The sequence below is a fragment of the Typha angustifolia genome, chromosome 11, assembly GCF_048772165.1.
Source record: "Typha angustifolia cultivar Huaian chromosome 11, ASM4877216v1, whole genome shotgun sequence".
NCBI classification, from domain to species: Eukaryota; Viridiplantae; Streptophyta; class Magnoliopsida; order Poales; family Typhaceae; genus Typha; species Typha angustifolia.
The window spans coordinates 12,740,392-12,765,354 of NC_133249.1; the positions used below are offsets into that span (position 1 = coordinate 12,740,392).

The 24,963-nt window shown below is 36.1% G+C and overlaps 4 protein-coding genes across 4 annotated transcripts; 2 read left to right on the plus strand and 2 right to left on the minus strand.

Annotated features, from left to right (window-relative positions):
* The first annotated feature begins 243 nt into the window (after positions 1–243).
* LOC140770556 (E3 ubiquitin-protein ligase XBAT33-like) lies at positions 244–7,244 on the plus strand. The gene is made up of 10 exons (XM_073111795.1): positions 244–630; positions 1,559–1,618; positions 1,700–1,771; positions 3,289–3,431; positions 4,556–4,719; positions 4,997–5,055; positions 5,141–5,187; positions 5,318–5,461; positions 5,702–5,802; positions 6,660–7,244. The coding sequence occupies exons 1-10, from the start codon at positions 454–456 to the stop codon at positions 6,905–6,907; spliced, it is 1,215 nt and encodes a 404-aa protein (XP_072967896.1). The 5' UTR covers positions 244–453; the 3' UTR covers positions 6,908–7,244.
* A 976-nt stretch (positions 7,245–8,220) lies between these two features.
* LOC140770455 (V-type proton ATPase subunit e1) lies at positions 8,221–14,327 on the plus strand. Its single transcript, XM_073111655.1, has 3 exons — positions 8,221–8,465; positions 13,330–13,377; positions 13,953–14,327. Exons 1-3 carry the CDS (start codon positions 8,368–8,370, stop codon positions 14,014–14,016), a joined length of 210 nt encoding a protein of 69 aa, XP_072967756.1. The 5' UTR covers positions 8,221–8,367; the 3' UTR covers positions 14,017–14,327.
* A 3,579-nt stretch (positions 14,328–17,906) lies between these two features.
* On the minus strand, positions 17,907–19,644 carry LOC140770454 (heat stress transcription factor B-2b-like). The gene is made up of 2 exons (XM_073111654.1): positions 19,047–19,644; positions 17,907–18,967 (listed from the first exon to the last, which is right to left on the minus strand). The coding sequence occupies exons 1-2, from the start codon at positions 19,308–19,310 to the stop codon at positions 18,161–18,163; spliced, it is 1,071 nt and encodes a 356-aa protein (XP_072967755.1). The 5' UTR covers positions 19,311–19,644; the 3' UTR covers positions 17,907–18,160.
* Positions 19,645–21,941: 2,297 nt separating this feature from the next.
* On the minus strand, positions 21,942–24,933 carry LOC140770453 (uncharacterized). Its single transcript, XM_073111653.1, has one exon. It carries the CDS (start codon positions 24,878–24,880, stop codon positions 23,591–23,593), a length of 1,290 nt encoding a protein of 429 aa, XP_072967754.1. The 5' UTR covers positions 24,881–24,933; the 3' UTR covers positions 21,942–23,590.
* Between the last annotated feature and the right edge of the window lie 30 nt (positions 24,934–24,963).

A 24,963-nucleotide genomic window follows, 5' to 3' on the forward strand; every position in this document is an offset into this window, starting at 1 on the left:
TATTTGACCTCCTAGATCTTTAAAATTTTCACTTAATATCTTTTTTTTTATTTTTTTTAAAAAAAATTCACTTCATTAGTAAGCGGGGTAAGGAGATTTCTTGGGTACATAGCCAACACGCACTTGGCGTCTCACTCCATCTCTCTCTCCCCATTGGTCCATCTCATCCCTCTTTTTCTCTCTCTAAGTTTCTCTCTCAAGAATCTATTACCAGTTAGGTGAGCTCTCCCCCCCTACAAGATACTCTTTGATTCCTTCCAAGGTTTATTAAACCATTACACAAACCTTACACTATATATATATATATATATTATAACACAATCAAACTCCCCTTCAAATTAAAGAGAAGATCAATAAGAGAGGAGTAGTAGAATACACACACAGAGAGAGAGAGAGAGAGAGAGAGAGAGAGAGAGGAATCTTCTTCTCTCTCTTGAGGTCTCTTAAGAATCAATGGGCAATTCTTTGGGTTGCTCGGCTTTCGGGGAGCGGCTGGCGGCGGCGGCGAGGGACGGCGACGCGGCGGAGGCGAGGAAGTTGCTGGAGATGAACGCCGGCCTCGTGAGATACGCTACGTTCGGTGTGCTCAACTCTCCTCTCCATTTAGCTGCAGCCAAAGGCCATAATGAGGTTTTTCTTTTTTGATCTTTTCTCTCATTTTTGATCTAATTTCTCACAAAAAAAGGGCCAATTTTTTGTTTAGATTCAAAAACTTCAAGGATTAACTAGTATCGAAATATATTATTTATTTTATTTCTTTTGCAAATTAAATTTTTATTAAATTAAATATATAATATCAGAGAGCCAGTGACTCATCCACTCATTCTAGTGCTAAGGCGAATAATATGATAACATGTATCACATTCAAAGTTTGTCCTCTATCTATCTACTAATTTGATATGATATTTAACCATAAAATATGATTTTACCCATTTAACCCTTAAATAACACTAATACTATCTAATTCCAACTCCCATACATAAGGGTAACTTGGTCCCAAACAAATTATTTCTTCATTTTAAAGCAAATTGAAAAGAGGGGTCACTACTTATCAACAAATCTCAATCCAAATTGTTGCATCATTGGGAGGATTAAAGAATAATTCTTTGCTGTCTCATAACGTTTACATACTTTTAGATTAAAAATGGTTGAGTTGATATGATATAAGATGATGATATAAGATGATGGAAAGCATTTGATGGTTTCTTTCCACTTGGGTCAATTCCTCCTATCAAAATACCAAATATGCCCTTGTATATTCTTGTCAATATCTAGCAATTCATTTTTTATATTCTTTTCTCACCATTATTTTTCTTTTCTGATTGAAAAATACAGGTAGAGTTTGAATTTGAGAATACTTAATTTATGTATATTTTTGTCAAACTTTATATATAGTAAGTCGGATGATAAATTATAGATGTATCTAATTTACATAACATTATCTTTATAGAAATCTTATGCATGAACGAAACAAGGCCTCGATCTTTGGTTATCATTATAGTAACAATAGATCGAGGGAGTATGTATGAAAGGTTTTCATGAGTTAGTGTTGGTTTAGGTTGTATCGGTGTTGCTGGAGATCGGCGCAGATGTGAACTCAAGAAACATTTATGGGCAGGTAGATGCATCAAATGCTCGCAGTAGTTGTTTGCTTAATTCTCTCTATCATCTTCTTCATCTTTCTCTTTTCATGCATCAGACGGCATTAATGCAAGCATGCCGCCATGGACATTGGGAGGTGGTGCAGACTTTGCTGCTGTTCAAAAGCAATGTATGTTGTTATATTTCGTTCCTCACTTTTATTTTATTTCAATTAATTTTGATAGTTTAGATTCGTTTATTTATGGAATAAGGTCAATACTAGTATGAGATAACTTATATCAGTATAAACTATACTGGTTTTTAGTTGTATACTAGAATAATATTGTGAACCAGATTTGGACTAATCCGGATGTAAAAACATTATAAAAATTTAGGTGGAGATAGCCTTGTGAGTTAGAGTTCTAATGGCTCTAGTTCCACCTAAATCAAATGTTATGATAAAATGATAAAAATAAAATAGTGGAGATATGTCATAATTGTAATTTTTGACATTATGGATATCGTCGGAGAGTGGCGGGCAGCCGTATTGTAGGGTGACTCTGGCTAGGGTTTGAATGTTTGAAAGGGATCTATGGTTATGATATATTCCTATGAAAATAAAAATAATCTAACGGCTAAGGTAAAAAGATAAGGACAAAAATAATAACTGTCTAAATTCATATTTCTCCCAATGATAATTATCAAACACATGTCCTCTCTATTTATAGGGGTAAAATCCCCAGTGGATCAAATCCACGTACTGATTATCCAATTTATTTGAAATTTAAAACAAAAAGATAAAATTAAGTAACTAACTCGACTCGACTCGACTCGACTTGACTCAACTCAATTTAACCCATATGGTCGGATCGTAACATATAATATGTAATAATTATGTTTCATTTAATACACAATTTAAATAATAATTTGACAAATAATTAAAATACTCTAGATTATGAGAAGAGAGAGAAAGATCAAGAGAAATAGAGAGAAAATGATTGAAGTAATAATTGAGTAAAATAGTAATTGATGTAAATATGAAAATCTTAGATAGAAGAAGCGGAGATAAATAGATATTACTATACTATACTATATAGATCTAAGTAGTTGTTTACTTACTATACGGGTATAAGACAAATTAAATATATTTTATTCAATAATAAGTGAACAGGTGGTTAGTGGGTAAGTTTGTTGGTTGTCACTTATAAAATGGTCAGGCTTATCACCATGCAACCTTGATGACATGGTTGAGGTAATTATTTATGGCATGCTGTATTTCTTCAATTTAGAATTTATATATATATATATATATTTTGCAAGTTGTTCATATTTTAAAGAAGTTATAGTTCACATTCTATATTTATTTTAGCTTTTATATTTTGAGCCCCATATTTTGGACTTTGTTCTATAGAAAAAATGGGAAGGGATTTTGATCTAAGGGGGTTAATTTGACTAGATAAATGTAAAAATATATTAAATTTCTAAAATATTATAACTATATTATGACATAGAGCCCAAATTCATGAAAACACTAAACAAGACTTGATGTCAATAGTTTATGAAAAATATAAGGTGTGAAATATAATTTTACAAGTAAATCATTCTTAATGGTGTGCTACTAAATATCGACACCGCTAGAATTTAAAGTTGAAACCTTATGCAATAGTTGGAAGCTGGGAATGTTAAATTTATATTTGTGCTTTAAAGGTATCTAAAGTGGAGTGCTTGAGTAATAAGACGGCGCTACACTTTGCAGCGGCTGGCGGGCATATCAGATGCATTAGGCTGTTGGCCGCCGACTTCGGCTCGAGTTCATCCAAAGATGCAAACCAAGAGAGAAGCAGAAAAAGGTAGCCATCTATCGTAACAAATTTTTTTCAAATATCTCTCTCAAAAGTTCCTGATATATTCCTCTCAAGATTTTTGCTTATACCTTTCAAGTTTCTTGTTTTATTTTAGAGTTAATTACATTTTATCTCTGCTTATATTTTTCACCCCCTTAACGACAAAAATAAATGAATAGATACACCCTCTAACATTTTAAATGTATCACTAAGCTCTCTGTGTTAATATTTCATTAGAAATTTCGATAGAATTATCTTAAAAATTTGACTAACTTAATAGATGAACAAATATACCTCAATCTTTCGTCTATGTCCATCAATTTTCTCCTTTTAGTGGCATTTGTGGCAACTTTTTTAAATATTAAACTCTAAACCGATCTTCTATTTTTTTCTTTAAATTTATTTTGTCTAGAAGGGAAGAGAAAGTAAGAGTTTTTTTTATTCTTTTATTTAGTTAGCCAAACTTTTAATAATTTTTAACATAATTTTTTTCTTAAGAAGGTGAGTGCAATACAGGCAATAGCGGAAGGGGTTAAGATATAATTAACTATACATGAATACTTTGTGAAGCTAATTAAATGTTAAAACTAATCAATTTAAATATAAAAAAAGATAAAATGAAATTACCCTGATCCTATTTACGTACGTTTCTCTCAAATAACAGTATCTTTTTTTATCTTTTCTTTGATTGAAATATTGAGATTTTAATTTATAGGATATGTGTCTATGGAAAAACTGAATAATTACTGCACAAATATTATAACTGTTTTCAGGGATAAACACATAGATATCAATTTTAGAGGTGTATACACATAAATAAGGTAGTTTAGAATTGTATAAATACAAATAAGTGTGTTATATAACTAATTGATTTAATAATTTAAATCGATAAGTTAATGAATTAATAATATTATCATATCTTTAACATGCTCTCATGCTGCACAAAAATATATAATAGAAAGTAGATATTATATTGAGCTAAACGAGATTTAAACTTCGGACCTTTAGAAATTCAGGCTCTCATACTGCGTTAGTTAATCAGTTGACTCAAAAGCTTATGTTGATAAGTTTTATATATATATATATATATTTAATAAGGTGTCTAATGATAGTTTTTTAATCTCTCTCAGTGCCCTCTCAAGCTTCATTAATAAAACAGCCAACGGTGGTGTAACAGCTCTCCATCTGGCAGCACTGCGTGGGTTCTTTGAGTGTGTGCATCTCCTTCTTGATTTGAATGCTAATGCCACAGCAATCACACTCTCCTATGCCTCATCCTCCATGGGTTCAATAGGTATGGTTTTTGTTATAAAGAGTTATTAGATTTTCTAAGCCCAGAAATATGGAAGTGCGACACCCGTTAGCTTTAAATTTTTAGAGCAGTTGATGAGTTACCATAGTACTAAAACATAACATTCTTGAGTTAGAGTAGTCGTTTAAAATATAAGACTTTTACCTAATTTAATTCAAATTAACTTCTTGGATCTCTTAAAATTTCTTGAGCTTATAAGTAAAATTTGTTTGTTTAAACACAAGAATCTTAATCTTTTTTCTTCTTATCAATGTTGCAGGAGCTGGTAGTACTCCTTTGCATTATGCAGCATGTGGAGGAAACCTGAAATGTTGCCAGGCAAGTAGTAAATCTGAACATATATATTTCACCATTTCTGGCCTTCTTATCATTTGTTTAAAGATTGAATCATTCTTTTGTTCAGGTTCTTCTTGCTAGAGGAGCTAGTAGATTGGTCATGAATTGTAATGGGTAAACTATCCTCACTTTGTCTCCCTCTCTCTCATTTTGTTATTTGAATTAGTTTATCTAATTTCCATTCTTATAGTACTCCTATTTTTTTTGAGTAAAGATTCACTCATTTTGCAATTGGGGTTCCCAGGTGGCTTCCTCTTGATGTTGCAAGGATATGGGGATGCCATTGGCTTGAGCAAGTTCTATCACCCAAGTCCAGCATGATAGTACCAATATTTCCTCCATCAAGCTATCTATCTTTGCCTCTCACAAGCATTCTAAATATTGCAAGGTACTTTCGTTTGTCAAGTAATGATAAATCAGACTCTAACTTTATCTCCATTAGATACAATTGCCTTTTGTTTACAGGAAAAGGAACTAAAAATTTCAAGTTTCCCTAGATATATGGCAAGTAGATTAGTTTTTCTGGCTATATCAGAGTGAAACAAGAAAAATCCATGATGTGATTTAATACCCATGAACTCGAAGAAATGAATACTTACCATTTCCATTACACTATCTACCCCTTCAGAGAGTGTGGTCTGCGGTCATTATCGGCTCCTGCTGATGAGAGTGATGATACTGATGTTTGTGCTGTTTGCCTTGAAAGCATCTGCAATATAGCTGCTGAAGGTTAGTCTTCATATTTCCTACCTTCTACCGCGACAAAATGTAGTTCGTTCCAGAATTTTCATCATTGCATCATTGATCGGTGTAGTTGCGAAGAAAGATAACTATAATTTACCTGATGATTTTCTAATTTGTAAGCATTTTAAGATCACTTCCTCGATGTTTCTTATGTATATTGTAGACTACTAGAACTTCGATAAATACACGTAAAGATTGGATACCATATCTTATTTAGGATTTCCTATTACCTGCTAAGCCTCACACCTATCTGAATCAAATATTTGCCATTCAACACACTGAAATAATGTAGTAAAAGAAAACGGCATACATTTACTTATGAGTAATGCAGGACATACCGAAATCATTTAGGATGTTTGGTTCAATCCTTCATAAAATACTTTGACGCGCACAAGAAGATGAAAGGACTGTTTTAAGTCCTTATGAGCACATTGCTATCTATGGCAATATATCATTCAGAATGATAGCTTATACTCGCAAAAAAATTTCAGTCTCAATTTCATAGTTAGATTTATGTTCTAGTTTATGCTTCCTTCACCATGTTCCTAAACTATCTTCTTACCATAACATAGCATATAAACAATATTGTTTAGATGCCTGAACTTTTGCAGTTTTGAATATCAACATGGTTTAGATAGATTTATTGCTTGCATTAAAGTATCAATCCTAGAGTTGTATACCGATTTTTAGATTTCGAAACTAGAAGAAAGGTCTACTATATATATAATATTAGGGAAAAAGAAAAAAAAAGAAGAAAATGAAACAAAACAAAGGAGATCAAGTATCTCTTTCTTTTAAATTTTTTCTGTTTATATTAAATCTAATCACTTCTGCATCTCTAGGTTGTGGACATGAACTTTGCATAAGATGTGCACTGTACCTCTGTTCAGCAATCAAGGCTCATGAACTCCCAGAGACACCTGGTTCAATTCCATGTCCTCTTTGTCGCAACGGAATCGTTTCATTCAAAAAATTGCCGACATTTTCTGAGAAGGATCTCGACATGGATCTGGCTCTCAGCAGCAATTGCAAGAAATGTTTCCTCTGCCCTTCTGATCTTACCACATCTGTAACTACTTGTAGGTCTTAATTCTGCAACAACAATGTCACTGTAATAATCTCATCAAAAGCCATCAATCCACTGCATGATCAATGGCAACAGTTGGGTAACACTGCAACTAAGAAGTAGATGAACAGATTGGTCCATAAGTAGACTACTTAGTGATTCAGAAGATACATTCTTTGATATTTGTGTGGATAGAAAGAGTACTTGATTAGAAAAGAAAAACAAGGTTCATTGGTTTGTAAATATGTAGAACTGATTCTTTTCCTATGACTTAGAATGTGGTTGTATATTTGTATATAAACACTGCAAGTTTTCTGAAGACTTCAGTAATGTCTCTTTCATCCATTATATTGCAAATTTATTTCCTGAGTAAGTTAATGTTTCTAAAATATTGTGCAGTTTATTACAGGCAGGATTACTACCTTTCTTTATTCATTTGTATCAATTGGTTTTGCACACTTATCCTGTCACTATTTTTATTTTATTTTCCCTTCTGATAGATTTTGGCAACTTCTGTTGATTGTCTGAAACTTCTTGGGCAAAATACTCTTTGTTCTTAGAGTTTAGAGTGTGAAATATTAATCACTTATTCATGTTCTTACATAGGAAAAGATTTTCTCTGCTTGTACTATAGGATCAAACATTATTAGATAATTTTTTATACACAGGTAAAATGGTTTTTAATAAACTAAGTTCAATTTTATTCGCAATTAGTTAGATTTAACTGACGGAATGATATCTTTAAGGGCAAATTATAATATAACCCCGTTACATCTTTACATTTTAAATTTAAATATTTAAAATTGAGGTCTAAGAAGATTGCCCTTCTCAAGGCTCAAGAACACAACCTTTCGAATTTCTTCGTTGAATCCGATTCACAATTGCTCATCGATATACATTTTCTAGACATTTTCTCTCTTGTAAAGCTTTTAAAACCATGTTCTTATTCCCAACTATATTAGGAGAACTCGACTTTTTTCTCTTCTATGGCTCGTACTGATCCCCGAGGCGACTCCTATAGAGGAATGCTTTATTTGCTTTGAGTTTAGAGACTCATAAACTGATTCGTTAACTAAATATTTTTTTATCTTTTTTATTTTTAATTAACTTTATTTTTTAAAAATATCAAGACTAAGAAATAAAGACTAATTTTTTACCCTTATTCCAGGTAATGGATTTTAAGTAATGAAAAAAATAGAAAAATGTATGTAAAAATCCCCTTGGTTTTTTACAAGAATAACATTGAGGACCTTATGAGGGACCAATTAATAATTATCTGAAGTATTAGCACGTTATTAAAGATTCAAACCATTTTTAAAAAGATTTATTTTGTTTCCTCCTCTCGTCGTCCTTGGCATTTTACCATCCCCAAAGCGAGAGAATTCGATCGACCCCCGTCGCTGCTTCACCGACGAGAGAGAGAGAGAGAGACAGAGAGAGATTAAGATACTAAACGTTTCCTTTTTATAGAGATCGGAATCGCGATGGGATTCTGGGTGACGACCCTCATCTTCATCTTGGTCGGCATCATCGCCTCCCTCTCCGTTCGCCTCTGCTGCAACCGCGGGCCCTCCACCAATCTGTACGCTCTTTCCCCTCTGCATTTCTTTCTTATCTTATCTTAATCCGACGAGCTGTTAAGTAGAATTTTGAATCCAGTCAATTTGAGCTTGGATTGCTAGATTGGGCGGCAATCGAGTCAACTGCCTTGATTTGGGGTATCTAATAAGGTTAATTTGGAGTTTATTTGTTTGAATCTCGAGACCCGAAGGATTTTTGTGAGTTCGTGGGGTTTGGGCTCCTTTTTTCCGATAGATTCTTGAAATTTTCAATCTTTTCCATAAGCAACGGAATCGTGCAAGTATAGAGTAGTTGAGGGTTTCACGTAGTACTCAGGACGATACTTGGATGCCTCCAGCTGCAGCTGTAAGCAGATCGATCGTTTGAATTGGCATGAACGCCTCGATGCTTTGGTTAGGGTTTTCTTTTTTTCTTTCTTAATTTAGGGGAAAAGCGGATACTAGTTAGTAGGTATTATCTTTTTCTTTTTTTGTTAACAAATGGCAAAATTGTCCCTTTTCAGTGAAACTTTAAAACAGCAAAACAAAACACCAAACTGTGATAAACCAGAACACACAGCAGGAACATAACCAGCAATCCAGCATTTCCCCCTTTGCCCAAAGCTTAACAAAAACATCCTAACAACATCTAAGCCAGGGGTAAAAAAAACCACACCCGAAACAAAGTTATCACCAAATTACCAACATATCAATTTCTAACTTCATAAACCACGTAAGGTTTTGTAAGGCATAGCAAGCCAAAAAATAATACCTTCTCCCCTAAAGTAGGTGTGCCAGCTTCTTAGCCTTCTATAATGCTTCTTCACCCTGCAACCCCACCCAGCAAAAAGAATAATTGGTTACTACTCTGCTGTGGTTTCTCTGAAGTTTTCAGAATTTTTTGTAAACACTGCTATTTTTCTCCAACCACAAACTCTAGATTAAAGCCGCAACCTAGATAAGAATCCAATTATTGAGATCCTTTTTTCTTGTCAACATTGTGCCCAAGAACCATTTTTTAGCATGCTTAGGATTTTTCTAGTAGCAATATTAATCCCACTTAGAATCTTCTTCACATATTTACATCTCATAAACAAATGATCTACAAACTCCTCTTTAGAGCAAATACACAAGCTGCATTTCCACTATACTTTCTTATTAGCAACTTATTTTTTGTTAATATTCTATTTCAACACATCAGCCACAAAAAAGCGTGCACCTTCAAAGGAATCTTCATTTTTCCAAATCTTTGGTAATACGTGAGATCAAATACTATAATTTTTCAGAAACTGATATAAGGATTTAACGGTATAAACTCCATTACTTGCAAGCCTCCATTTAATCTTGTCCATTGTTGCATTAAATCGAACACGACTTCACAATAGCAATCATATCTTGTTTTTCTTTCCTCTGCTGCCCCGTAAGATATCTTCTATACTTCAAGTTCCAATCAGTATCATCCCGGACCTCCTGAACAGTTACTTTTTCATCCCACACAATATCAAGTAACTTCAGGAATCTAATAGCCATATTGCACTCCACACACCGGATGTCCTTCCAAAATCTTATAGTCTTACCAATTTGTATTTTTCAGCTAGAACTTGTATGAAATATTTTACTAATATACTCCTATATCTTATTATGTTCTGTATTTTCCCTGATTGATTGGTAATTATCTTTTTCTTTTTTCTTTTTGTTATGCCCTTGATTTTTTTGAAGATTGATATGTAGTCTTTGTCGCAGCTAGCTTACATATCTTGATGCGATCGTAACATGATTCACTATATAGTTTTTTTTTTTCCATCTGATGGATATGTTGAAATTTCTATCAATGCTGACTGTCTTTGAATTCGAACCTTATCTTTAAGGAAATAAATGTCAACATGCCATACTCTTGGTTTAGCTTTTGGAAATGCTTGTTATTGTTCTTAATCGAGTCTTCAGTGATGTTTTATCATAGGCTCCTTGATTTTTAGATTCTTTTTTATGAAGGAAGGTGAGTACATGTCCTATTGATAAACATAGAAGAAGTTATTCTTTTAACCAGATATTACCTGGTTCTGTTTGACTTATGTTCTTCTTCATCTTGAGTGTGTTTCGCATATCCATGACTTTCTATTGTCTTGTTTAAAAGTTAAATCATCTATTGAACAAATAATGACTTGAATAGGAACTCCACTTCTGTTCCTTCCATTATGTAGAGTCATTGCCAACATGAATTTACCTGGAAATCTGAAATTGTCCGACCTCCATTTTTTGCTAGTCATTATGATTTTGTTGGGGCAACAAGTCTTGATCCAATAATTAGTTTACTTTTCTTGGTCAGATATTATTGATACATTGGCTTAGGTATAAAACTAACTAGAAGTTGAGCTATCTTGATGGGAATTTCTTACTATAATTCACTTTCTAGTAGAGAGCATTATAGATCTGAGGGGAAGAAATTAAAGAACAGAGAGAACATGAGATTGATTAGCAAGAAAAATTAATGTATAAACCAATCATATCTGAAATTTATAGTTGCATGTTTTACATAAAGATAGAACTAGTACAAATTTGACAATGGAATGTTTCATGCCAACCTTACTTGTATTTGTGGTATCTTCTGCTTGGGTAGTGTTATTAGTTGCATACAAGAGAAGTATGTGGTTGTGATTGTCCATGCTTTCTTGAATGCTTTAAGAAGGATTCAGTTAAGCTTTTGAAACAAAAATAAACACAATATTATGACCATCACAATTAGTAAATCAATTAGTAAAAGAAAAGGTTAGCTAAGCACTAGTACTAGTTGCTAGATTAAAACTGGTCAGTAGTGCTAATATGGGATCCGTGTCCTACATTCAATTCCTTAATTTAGGTTGTAAAGAAAAAGGACAATGGATATTCTGAACTTGGTATTTGACTGGTGCATGCTGGTCCAAACCAACTATTAGGGTTATCAATCCTAACGTATCCTATTCACCATGTTGGGGGAGCTCTTAATTTAATTCTATAATTATCTAAATCCTTTGTTAGAACTTGATGTCAGCCTGGGTCTTTTGTTCTCTTGAAGAGCCTGTGATTTAGTTTTCTTAAGAACACAAAGGATTAAATTATTGTTATCTAATAGCTTAAGCTTTTAAAGAAGATGATGAGTTAAATGCTCCATAGCAAAAGGTCTTGAGTTTAATCCCACTGGGCTTATTTGTTTATCAAATCCACATCTTGGAACTATTAAATTGTCTCCAACCCAGATTGAAAGGGAGTGTTAAGAATATTAAGGATTAAAATCACCGTTTTCTAATAGCTATTAGAAAAGATTGTGAGCCAATAAGTTTCAACTTTTGAGTAACAAGATGCCATTTTATATTTGGAGAGAACTCTACTATCTTAGCCTTTTCTTTTCCTTTTATACTTTTTCATCTTCTCAGTTTGTCCTTGGCTCCATGCTTAAGTTTGGTGTTAAGCTTACCCAAAGTTTCCTATTAAGGAAAACATTTGCTAAAACTATTTAGCACAATGAAATGATCTTGTGGGTACACATCTTGATCTGCTCATTATCAGCCTTGGTCATTAGAAGTCAGCAGGGTATCCCGATCATGCCAATATTTGATGCATAGGGCTGTTAAAAGAAACGAGATACTCATGTTTGGCTCGGGCTCTACTCAAGCTCGGCTCATATTGAGTTAAACCGAGCCTAAATAAGAAATAGGGCTCAAAATTAATTTTGGGCCGAGCCTGAGCCGAAGCTGTCTCGCTCAGGCTCAACTCGATAAACTCGAAATTATAGATGACAAATACCCTCTTAAATTCTTACACTCCATACCTCCTTTTCTCTTGATATGACCAACCTTGCCTCATAATTACACCAACGTTACTCCGTTACTCCATTACTCTTCTCTTCCATCAATCACGAATTCTATTTCCCAAACACCAACCGTTCAAAAGACCCACTTCAAATAACCCTCTATAAATAACCAACCATTCAAACCAAAAAAAAAAAACAATGCTTCTTCTATTTTGGAGCTCTTGGTGGATGGTGACCGACCATTTTCCTCTTCCTCCTTCGTCGATTGGCTCCTCCGACGGCCTCCTTCTCTACTGACAAGCCGTCGCCGCCACCTCCACTGTCAGCCTCCTCCTCTATCGACAATCCATCACCCCCTTCCCCTCCTCGTTGGCTTCCTCCTCCGGTCTCCTCGTTCTCCTCTTCCTCTTCCATTGACAAGTCGCCACTATGCCTTCTTCGGCAAATCACCTCCTCCTCCTTCAGCAAATCGCCGTCCCTACCGCCACTGCTACCTTCTTTTCTTCCTTTCTAATCAAGCTTAGGCTCGGCTTGGGCTCGACTAGGACCCAGTCTGACTTGGCTTGAGCTCGGTTCAAGTTGAGCTGAGCTGAGCCTAAACATCAAACTACGGCTTGAAACTAATTTCAAGCCGAGCCTGAGCTAGAGCGAGCTCGCTTAGGCTCGGCTCAGTTACACCCTTATTGATGCATAAGCTACAATTGAAATTTTCCTTTCTGTTAACTATTTTGGACCTTATAGATCTTGGATTTTCTTCCATGCTTGAGTTTTTGTTAGGCTTCTAACATTTTTATGTCATGCATATGAGAAGCATTAGCTGCATTTTCAATATTTGAAGGTGCACCCTTTAGATTTTCTATGTAATTTTGTTGCTTCCTATAATCTCTTGGCCAATTTTTAAGCTTTGTCTCAAAAGCTTTCCAGATCTTGGTGAATTATCAAATGGAAGATCATGCAGCTTAATATTAGCATCTTGTGAATTTCTAAGACCTTTTACTATTAGGAAGTTTGCATATATTCGAATTTTATAAAGAGTAAACATGTATTCTTTGTTGATATATATATATTATGATATTGTTTGACTCAACTTGATGATGCAGGTTCCATTTGACATTGGTTAGCACGGCAACAGTGTGTTGTTGGATGATGTAAGTTCCCACATTCCTCATTTTTTCATTAACATATAAAATTTTGTATATATTGGTCCATTGCATATCTGTCATAGTTGGTGTCGTTATGAAGTGCCAGATGATAGAAGGCTATGCAAGTGTGAGATTCATATACATAATGTTTCGTAAGGAAGCCGACATATATAGAGACAAGTTGTTGAAAAACCTACTAACGGCCACCATGTTGGATAGCATTTAGTTCCGTAATTTGATTTTATCCCTTCAATCTGGAAGATTGGTGGTAATTTGGGCACTTGTATCATAGAGTTTTCAGTTTTAATATCCTTATTCAGATATCAAACATGATAATTTTGTTTCTGTTATGCTTATGTTGTTTTAAGTTTGAACTTTTAAGAATGGAACCCACCGAATGAAAATAGTATTCTATGTGTTTATACATATGCTTTTCACATCTGAGTAAAGAAACGGTGAGTGGTTTCTAGTCTAGTTTCTCTCCTGATGGGGTCATTTGTTCACTGTTAAATTCAATTGTGCTATTTCAGTCAATATTTTATCTTTTACTTAACGACTGTTTTCTCTGTTTATCTTGTTAGGTGGGCAATTGTCTACCTTGCACAGCTAAAGCCATTGATTGTTCCAATCCTCAGCGAAGAGTGAGCTGCTCATCAATGAATAATTCAAGTTACAATGTCTCATGCAGCATGATCTTTGTATAATGTTGCAGTGCAACCAGAACAACTACTAGTGTAAGATCTTGTTATTCTTTTCCTTTTGAGCCAAGCCAAGTGGACTCTATTAAAATTAATAAGTGCGCCGAAGTTTATTAGGCATGTGTCTCGTGTGGTGTTATCTCATTGAAACATTTGATGTTGACTTGGTGTGAGCATAGAAATTTGACTAGACTTTTTTGCGTCATCATCAATAACTTATAACATTGTTATTTATGCAAGTGACAATATTTTGCATCACTATGAATGTGCTCAATCTTTGGGTGGTTTTCGAGCAATGAGCTTCAATAGAATGGTAAAGTAAGCGGAGTTAAGTTTAATTTTGCATTTAAGTGTGCCATCTTTTCCATTCCTGATGCATTCTAGATATAAACAAAACATGAGGTCGAGCAGCAACATTATAATTCTGGATTTTAATAGTGAATCCTGATGTTTGGCTGCATAAAGAGGGCATTTACTCTGGTCCTTTAGTTTTATAGATCATAATGTAGTAGGTTAATTATAGGTTAAATGAAGGGGTTAGCCTTCTAATATATAATTAGGACATTCCTTCTAACAAGAATAGATCAATAATAAATTTAAATTATGCAAAATCTTCTAGTACTCCAATAGATTTTTTTTCCTCATTGCATTTTCCTTTATTATACGGCTTGTCTGTGCATGCAATTTGAGGAGCATCAATCTCGTGGAGTTCTTGACTAATTTAAATGTCTCAATTTTTTTTTTCTTAGAGTCTAATAAATTTTAAAACTTATGTATGAAACTGTGTGTTTTAAAATCATTAGGTTATTCAATGATTTTTAAATATAAATCGCTAACGGTGTGCCAGAGAGTTATATAAAAATTTTAAAATTACTTAGTAGAATTACTAAAGTTTGGAAAATAAAATTAATTTAAAAGCGTTTTTCGGTTCAACGATTTTCAAAGTGCAGCGATTTATATGGAATTAAAATCGACTTGGCATATTTTCTAAGTAACTTTTAAAATTATTATATGTAAGTCATTTTAAAAAAATGGCTAAGTAGAACAACGATTTTAAAATGCACCTTGTTTATATATATAAGTTTTAAAATGTACTAGATTCGTAAAAAAATAATAAGAAATTGGGAGGGCTAGTTTGCTCAAAACTTCCAATCTCGTGCTGATGTTGTATTCACAGTCATAAATCATAATACCCGGAAGTGATCTTCTCCTAAATAGAGGTAGTAATGGTATATAATAAATAGTCTCAGATGCTATGAGTTATAATTGAAAAGTGCTTTGGTATAAGACTTTGGAATAAAACACTGATTGAGGGAACAGCGTTATACTACTTTACTTGGTTCATAATAAAATTTAGGCTATTTAACAAATCACATCTTATATTTTATCTATTTTATTATTCATACATCGTTTTTGATGATTTTGTAATTCGATCATTTATTTTTTTTTCTATAAATTTTGTTTAACGTCCCGACATTAATTGCTGGAATCAGAATAGTTGAGAACAAAGTGGTGAACGAGTGCATAACGCGTGGGAATTTGCCGAACAATTCGGGCCAAATCCTGAAGAAAGCTCAAAATCGCTGTTTGATGGACTTGCGTGGGTCAATCTTTGAAAATAGAACATTGTAAATATGAAATATTTGGATTTTTGACTAACTGATATTAACCAAATTACTAAGATCCATCGTTACTATTTTTTCTCCTCTTTGCCCATCCTCTGAAGAACGTATAAATAATTTAGATATTTATAAATTATTTTTATATATTATAATGAAATATTTATTTGTTAGTAACGTTTAAATTAATATGGGTGTTAAATGAGAATTATGAAGAAAAAAATAGGGGTCGAATAAAAAAAAAACATCAAATATAAAGTGTGAATCATAAAATAGATAAAATATATGGCGTGATTTATAAATATCTCTAAAATTTATTATAATCCGAAACTAAACCTTAGCTATTGAATTTTTTTTTTTTTTTATAAGAGAGAAGTGAAAGCTAAAAATATTTATATAATATAAGCCTCTTTAATCATCCGAAAGTTATTCCATTGGCATATTATTGACGGTTGATGTTGATAAGTGAATCCAATGATTTGAATATAAATCCAGAGCTAATTATGTCTCCGGTGTTCAGATTCATTTAACAAGAACACAAAACATTAGAAGTCTGTTCATTCGAATGTACATGATGGCAAAGTCAAAAAGGACTTCTAGTACTAGCAGACTCTAGTAGATGATGCTATTTCCTCCCATAGGATTAATAGATATTTATGCAAAAAATTATGCTTTTAAGCTTGAATCCAGTCAAACTTTAGTTCACATGAAAATACGACAGGAGGAGGATGACTTTCTTTTTAATTTTTTTAAGGAGGATAAATTTAAAGTCAAGCTAAGAGTTAGGTTGTTGAAGACTTCTTAAAACTTCTTGGCTATTAAGAAGTTTAATAGAACCTAATGCATATCATTAGGTTCTGCAATGTAAGAATCAATCATTGCTAACATTAAAAGGCAGGTAAAAGTTTTCTCACTGCCATTTTTCTTTTCTTTCTTTTATATAGATCATTATCTTGTAAGTGCTAAATCATTAGCATATAGTGCTCCGAGGAAGAAATTACTACATAAAAACTCATTCACCCACTCGAGAAATTAAAATTAATTTTAACTATGATATAAAATAAGACTCAACTACTGAGTTATAGTTACGGATAATTTAATAGTCCTTGAAGACTTATATGGATACTCCACTTTTTAGTAGAATAACGAGTAGACTTATATGGATACTCCACTTTTTAGTAGAATAACGCGTGGGGTCTTCGAAAGCTCCATCAAAACGTTTAAACCTTCCATGCAAGTTGTAACCTTTAATTATTTTTTTAATTATTTTTTTGGGATAAGGAGTCGACTAACATATAAGTAGAATTATATTAATTGTTTGCAGTGAGCTAGCTAGTAAGATAGAATGACAGATGACTATTTGGCTGCCCAGAAGAGAAAATGCCACCATGATGTTCTAAAGTGTTTAAGTTTTAATGTTAGTAGAATAATAGACATTGTCTGAGTCTTAATACAATATAATATACTGATTTCATTATAAGCACGTAAAATTAATTAATTACCTCCTAAAACCCTCTCATATGTCACACTATACAAAATGCCTATCCCAACAAGGGGGTCACAAAAGCAACCAATGAAAGACAGAACCTTGGGATGTACGGTGCGCTGTTAACTGATCTCCAGCAAAGTTAGTGGTCCTAATATCTAAACCCAAAAGAGAAGGGCAAATATATATATATATATATATATATATATAAAAGATATCAGATATGGGATGAGTGAAGACAAAGACGAAGAAGAAGAAGACGAAGACGCCACAAGGGAGATCTTGGAAGGTTGTTGAGAATCTACACCTGCTGTTTAGAGCCGTAATTGGAGATTTAGTAGTAGCCCAGAGGTCTTGGTTTGCCCAACAAAGAGCGCCACAGTTTCAATCAACAGCAAATTAGATGGAAAGGTGTAAACTAGAAGTAGAACGATTTAAGATAATAATATTTAGTCTAACCAATTCATTTAAGATTAAAATTAACTAAAATTTAAATTCAAAATCCATTTGAAAATTGGATTAACATGGGTAATCAACTTCTGCCACTGTGTAAATAGCACCTGCAACTAGAATTTGAGAGTAAATGCTCAGACCCAGCATTGATGCGTAGTAGATGCTATTTACCTTTGAAACTAGTCGAACTATGAATAAACTAACAGTGCAACTAGTAGGCATAAATAAAAGAAGTCCTATTCTATTCTGCCTCCCTCTCCACATGACATGAAGCATATATTTTAGATGAAAAGAGTTTATATATAGATTAGAGAAATATTTATAAATTAGTCCTCCTCCCACTTCCCGGAAGTGCACTTCCATCTCCAGAAAGCAAACGAAATTAAACCATAATTTACACATACAAATCCAACAGACAAGAAAGAAAGAGAAAATTAAACTTAGATCTAATAAAATAGCCTTTACCTAGGTTTTTTTGTTGTTTTGTTTTTGGCTTTTTCCTAAATCCGCCGCCGCCTCACGTGATCGGGTGTTTACCGCACGTTCGGATTCTCCCGGTCGACGGGTCCTCGAACCGACCCGTTACAAGCCCGGAGGCTGTGGTGTATGGGACGAGGCCGGTAGAGGGGCCAGGGCTTGTGCTCATCCGACCCGTCACGCGTATCGGATCCGGGTTCGACGAATGGCTCCGACTTCACGTCCATTCTCTGTGGCGGATCCTCGTCGTCGTCGTCCTCCAGCGACCGCTTCATCCCGATGGAGACGCCGAAGATTCTTGGGATAGTGATCTCCTCCGCCTTCACGTGCTCGTCGTCGTCCTCCTCGGCCATCTCTGCGTCCGCCTCCACCTCCTCCTCCGCAGCCGTCGCCGCACTCGCCGGCATCAGATCCAGCAGCGGCGCCATCTCCGTCGCCGCCCCCCCGAACTCGGAGCCTTGATGCTGTCCGGCGCCGTATTTAGACATGAGGAGGAAGATGTTATTGCAGAGGTTCTTCATCTTGCCGAGCTCACGCGAGAGCCTCGCGTTCTCCTTGCGCAGCCTCTCGTTCTCCTCTCCCAGATTCCCACCGCCGCTGCCGGAACCCGACCCCGACGGTGCAGGCGATAGGCCGGGGGAGGAGTTCGACGAGAGCACCTGCTCTTCCCCCGAGTTGGCCGGCGATCCCATCCGGTTCACCGGCACAGCCACTGGTATCGCCGCAGCAACCGCCACCGAAGCCGGCGGCGCAGCCGCCGGAGAGATCTTGCGGCGGTGGATGTCGCAGAGGAGCCGCTTCTCGCCTCTTCTGAAGCAATCGTTTGCAAATTCCCACCGATCCGGCACGATCTTCCTAAATCCCTATCAAAAACCAAAGAAAAATCTCAACAAAAGTGAGATCTAAGTCACCTATTTCGGAGATGGGGGGATCAGTACTCACGTAGGTGTTGAGCTGGCGGACGAAGCTGGAGAAGTTGTTGTGCTTGAAGTACTTGGGCAGGAGATCCCGCGCGAACTCGGCGGGCCGCCACACGACGAAGGTCGTCCCGTCCTCGTTCCACGATATCACGTCGTCGACGGCTGGATCGTCCACGAGCTGATACGTCTTCGTCAGGAACGGCGTCGGCAGCGACCTCTGCGCCGCCTCCGCCGCCACAGCCGCTGTCGCCGTTTCCCCGGCCTGCTCCACCGGCGGAGGGGCCATGGCCGCTCTGCCTGAACACCACGGATGGATCAAGCCAAAATCTAGGGCTTCCGCCGAGTGGCCGGAGACGATCGACGGGGTCCTCTAGAGCTTCTAGAAGTTTCGGTCGGGGTTAACAATTAAACGGTGGGAGGAGAGCGGAAGAAGGGGGGGGAAAAGAAGAGAAGGACAGGAAGGAGAAAGTTACGCATAAACGATGTACGCGAGTTTCTCTTTTCGTAGCATCGAGGTATTCACCGGTGATTGATTGGGTCGCGTAAAAACTTCTATGCGTACAATGGGATAGTCGGGGGGGTAGATGCTAGAAGACCTGGTCCGTTTCTTTTCTGGAAGTTTCGGGTAGGAATTCGATTTTATTTCCGAGTCGGGATGACACGTGTCGCCTCGATGGGATAACGAGATAGATAAGGTTCCTGCGAGCGCGAGATGAAGATGTATGCAATAACTTCCCCAGAATAAATCGAATTTAGGAAAGTGGAAACCGACGGACTTTTCGTAGGTCGTTTTATTTAGAGTCGCAGTCGGGCATAAAAAGGATGGAGGGAGATTGGAGAGGAAAGAAAGAAGAAAGTAGAGGGATGGAATTGAAAAGTAGTTCGGAAACGGTGAACTAGAAGTACTTTCTTCTCTCTCTTTTATTTTTTCTCTTTATAAAAAGACCCTTCTCTTTTCACAATTTTGCACTTATCCAAAGTTCTTTTTTCTCTTTGGGTTGAACTTTTCACATAACCCCCGTTGGGGTTGTAGTGGTAACTAGTAAGTAATCAATAAACGCTAACAAAAAAGAACATGTTAATTTATGGAGAGTTGACAAAATCACATCAAATGATTGTCTTTGTAACTTTTATAACTTAACCCTAGTTTTTCTTATAATTCTCGATTAACACCCCTTTTATTATAATATATAAAATAATTTATAAATGCCTAAATTAATATGTCTTCTTCGGAGAGACGAAGGAGAGTGAGAAAAACTAGTGACGAGTATATTTTAGTAATTTCATCAATATCAGTTAGTCAAAATAACATCAGAATGTTATATAAGAATTATTGAGAAAAAAATCAACAGTCAGATTACAAAATCATCAAAAATGAGGTGCGAATCACAAAATAGATAAAATATACTATGATTTGTAAATTACACTAACCTATATTATATTAGTGGAAGAGGAGAAATAAAATATAGATTAAATACAATAAAAAAGATGAAAAGAATTATTAAAAGAGAAAATTCCATATTTTGTTCATTAAATGTACTTAGAGAGAAAAATATAGGCAGCCAAAACCCCCACAGTTAGGATTTAAACTGTCTATATATATATATATATATTCAATCAACGATTGAGATCCTAATTGCAGGGATTAGGGGTTTAGGTAATCCGGTCAATCGAGCTATGAACTACTGCCACCTAATAACAAATGATTTGAGCTTTTCAAGCTCTTCCACTGGGTTAGCTCCATGATAAGGACTATTTATATAACAAAGTCCAAGGATTGGTGATAGGCGTTAAGTCATGGATCTCATTTGAACTTTGTTCATATTTTTATATTAACATCTGATGAGATGGATGGATATAAAAAGTTACATAAACCACCCTCTATTACAATTAAATTTCTTTGTAAACTTTATTTTTATCTTTGTATGATAAATTCAAAGGGAAATATGAAAAACTTAGATAGTTATTTATGCAAACAGATCGAGTTAGGAAGTGTAGGAACTTTGAAATGTTTGAATCTAGTAGAAGTTATTGGTCAGCATAAAAGTTTTGAGTTAAATATATTTCCTTTGAATCTGATGATCAAAGCATCCAGAAGCAAGCATTGAGTCCCCCTATATTAGGGCTGTCAAAATAATCGGCTGGAAAATAGGCTATGCCGAGCTTGATTTTGAAGCTAGGCTAGAAATTAAATTCGAGCTAAGTTTGATCTCTAGCCGACTCAAAATTATATATATATATATAGCTTGTAGTTTTCTAACAAAATTATATTTATTACTTATAATTTATATTTTGATATTTTTTTTCATTTTTATAGTTGAACTAAGTTTTATTTTAAGCTTGATTCAAACTTAATTCAAGCATAAATCAATTCAAGCTTGCTCAATCTCAAAAATGGTTTGAATTGATAAGACCTGAAATTGCCAATTGAGTAGCTCGTTTAAACTTGAGTTTGAAATAAGCTCGAAATTGGCTCAAATCAAAATTATTTCATTCAAGTTTGATCCCAGAACTAGACTCGAAATTAATTTCAATCCAAGCTTCCAAGCTTGATCACAGCAGCTTGATCAAGCTGGGGGTGCCCAGGGTCTTTATTATGGGATGCGCACTCCACTCATGTTAGTTGAAAGGCTTGTACAGGTGCTTTAAATTTATGCAAACTATCTCCATTTATATATATAATCGTATAGTAATTAAACAATAACTTATTTTAATATTAATTTACTAATACCTATTACTCTCTCTCCTCTCCTATTCTATCTAATATTTTATATTGCCAAATATTTTCTTAACTTATTAACTTTTCATATCAAATCAAGTGAAATTATTACATCACTATACTAATTGACAATAAAACATTATAACTGTCTAACGCGGTATAAACTTTCTTAGGCATTTTAAAGAAATAAGCATAGTTAAGCCAGTTGCATAACCAAAACACAACCTAAATAGCTAAGTGCTCAAATTAGTTAAGGTTAAATATCTATCTCACATTTTCCTTATGTGTATAAGCCTTGTAAACACTTATCTTGATGAAATATTTGCTTACGGGCTTTCTCTCTGAAAAATAATAAGGCGAAGACAAAATCAATTGAATTCCACTTAGAATTGGCTCCAAATTACCCTAACAAATAAATAGGAAATTTAGTAAAATGACTGAGTTTTGCATTTAATATCATTTACATCCTACCATATTAATATTTACTCCCTATATTTTACTTCTAATGTTTTAAAAACACTCAGAGTTAATTTTAACCTAACAACAATGGATAGACAAAACAACATTCAATTATTCGTCTAATTTTGATACCTCTGTGCAGATATGGTTTATATACGCAGTCACTGATTATCCAAAAACAATTGCCCAAGTGTTCATAAAATTGCATAAAATTTCATAAGTTGCTGCTGTTCTTATGTTTTGGAACCAATTCAAGATGGAATTGAATTAATATCATTTAGAGAGAATCCTCAATTGATTTCATTTGAAATTGAATTCCGCTGTTTGAAAAATAATGGAAGTGAATCACAAGGTTATTGCATCCAAAAAGAAAATGTCTCACTACAAAATAATTCAACACATCAAACCTGATAATGATCAATTAACAATCTTGATTGCATCAAACAGTTGATAGGGTTTATTGATCTACATAACAAGCATCAACTAGTGACATACTACATTACTATTAGAATAGGTAATTATTGAAATATAGTTCAACTATTACACAAGTAGAATATATCAATTGTTATGCCTTTGGATTTTTATGTGATGGATCCCTAGTAAATATGAGTTTCATGATGACTCTTAAAAATGATTTCATGACAGCAAGGTGCATTAAAGATAATAGGTCTTCTAGTTTCAGAACAATGCTCAAACTCTGCCATTCATATGAATGCACAATATATATCTTTCTTTTCTTTTCTTTTCTTTTCTTTTCTTTTCTTTTCTGAGACAATAGTCTATATGAACATCCAAATAATTAAAGCACATAAAGGTTTCATCTGGCAGCATGGAGACTGGCCATCCACTCCAATTTCAATCAAGCTCAAAGATGATGGATAACAGGTTACTCACCCCACAACTACAAGAAAGTATACACTACAAGCAAAACAAGCTTCTTGAAACAGGAACAATGTTGCTTAAGATTCAACTCGGTTTTACTTTAATAGCTAGCAAGTGACTGTCAGGAAAAGGAAGGGAAAGGAAAGGAGCATAAGAATGCAATGTCAATTCAAGGAAAGTTAGATTGAAGTCAGGAGAATCAAATCAATGACTGCAAACAGAGCCTTGGCCAATTGGCCAATTGGCCAATTGGCCTAGTTTATCCAATTTGGTTTAGGGCTATGTATGCCGCTTTGATAAAAAGATGGCTGACCATTGCCGGAGACTTCTGATAGGAAAAGCTATCAGCCAAAAGATCGGTAACCAAGCAAAGTTATATAAGAGTTTAGATGATATCATTCACCAATTTCTGAAGAAATTTTGAATAATTCGCAGGCAAACCAATTCAATGCTCGCCAAAGCAAACGATCAACAAACAAAACAAAACAGGATCAAAACAGTAAGAATCAGGAAACATACAACCAACCGCGGCGGTTGAACGCGAGTTTGGACAAGGTCACAACGGACCAAACAAACATCACCCACCAAGCCATGAACAAAGCAATCTCTTTTATACCATCAGAACAATCAGCAAGAGAATCCAACACCACTAAACCAGTGAATAGATTACCTCTGAGCTGAGACACCGCGAGGAAGAGCAAGGTGAGAACCGGCGGCGCGAAGAGCTGGGTCGCCACCACGCAGATGCAGTGGTTATGGAGGAAGACCGTCGCCTGGCCGTAGTCCAAGTCCGGGACGCGGCTCCCGTGCAGCTGCTGGTACCAGCAGAGAACGGCCTCGTTGAGGTACATCTGGAGGCAGGGGCGGAGGGCTATGAGGAGGGAGAAGGCGGAGGCGGCGAGGGAGAGGATCTTGAGGTCGTCGTCGAGGCCGGGGTTGAGGAAGAGGAAAGAGGAGGCGGCGGACAAGAGGAGGGAGACGTAGAGGAGGAGGCGGTTGGGGGAGGAACAGGAGACGACGGAGAGATAGGTGAGGCGGGGTTGGTCGGTGCCGATCCAGAAGGCGCGGGCAAAGCGGGAGGCGGGGAGGAAGAGGAGGAAGGAGAGGAGGACGGAGAGGAGGAAGGTGGGGATGTGGTGGTGGTTGGGGAGGAGGATGAAAGAGAGGGGTGAGAGGAGGAGGGAGGAGAGGAAGGAGCGGGAGGCGTGGGTGGCGAAGGCGAAGAGGGAGAGGCGAGAGGAGAGGAGGAGGAGGTGGGCAATGGAGAGGAAGGCGAGGAGGGAGGAGAAGAAGGGGGAGGAAGAGGAGGGGAGGAGGAGGGAGAGGAGGAGGGAGGAGACGGATGCGAGGGAGGACAGGAAGGAGGAGTTGTAAGAGGAGAAGTGGACCCGGGTGGAGAGGTGGGAGTGGGAGAGGGAGAGGCGAAGGAGATGGGCGGAGGAGGAGAGGTCGGAAGAAGGAGAAGGAGAAGAGGAGGAGGAAGGGGGGCGGAGGAGGGCGCGAGTGGCGTCGGGGGGGAGGGAGTCGGGGTGGAGGTAGGTGTGGAGGCCGTGGAGGAAGAGGGAAGGAAGGTGGAGGAGGCGACCGAGGCGAAAAGAGGCGACAGAGACGGCAGCGTGGACGAGGAAGGTAGTAACGACGGTGGTGGTGGTGGTGGTGGTGGACATGGCGGCGTTCGTGATCGGATCTGGCTTTGGGGGAAGGGGACTGAGATCGAGTTGGCGGTGGGTGGAGTAGAGAAATCGAACCGGGTCTGAACTGTGTTCTCGGAGCTCCGGTATGCAACGCTTCGTCATTATAATTTCTTTTTTCTTCCCGCTAACATTTTTACATTTTTACCACTACAAAACTTCAAAACATCATAATTACCATTGCATTT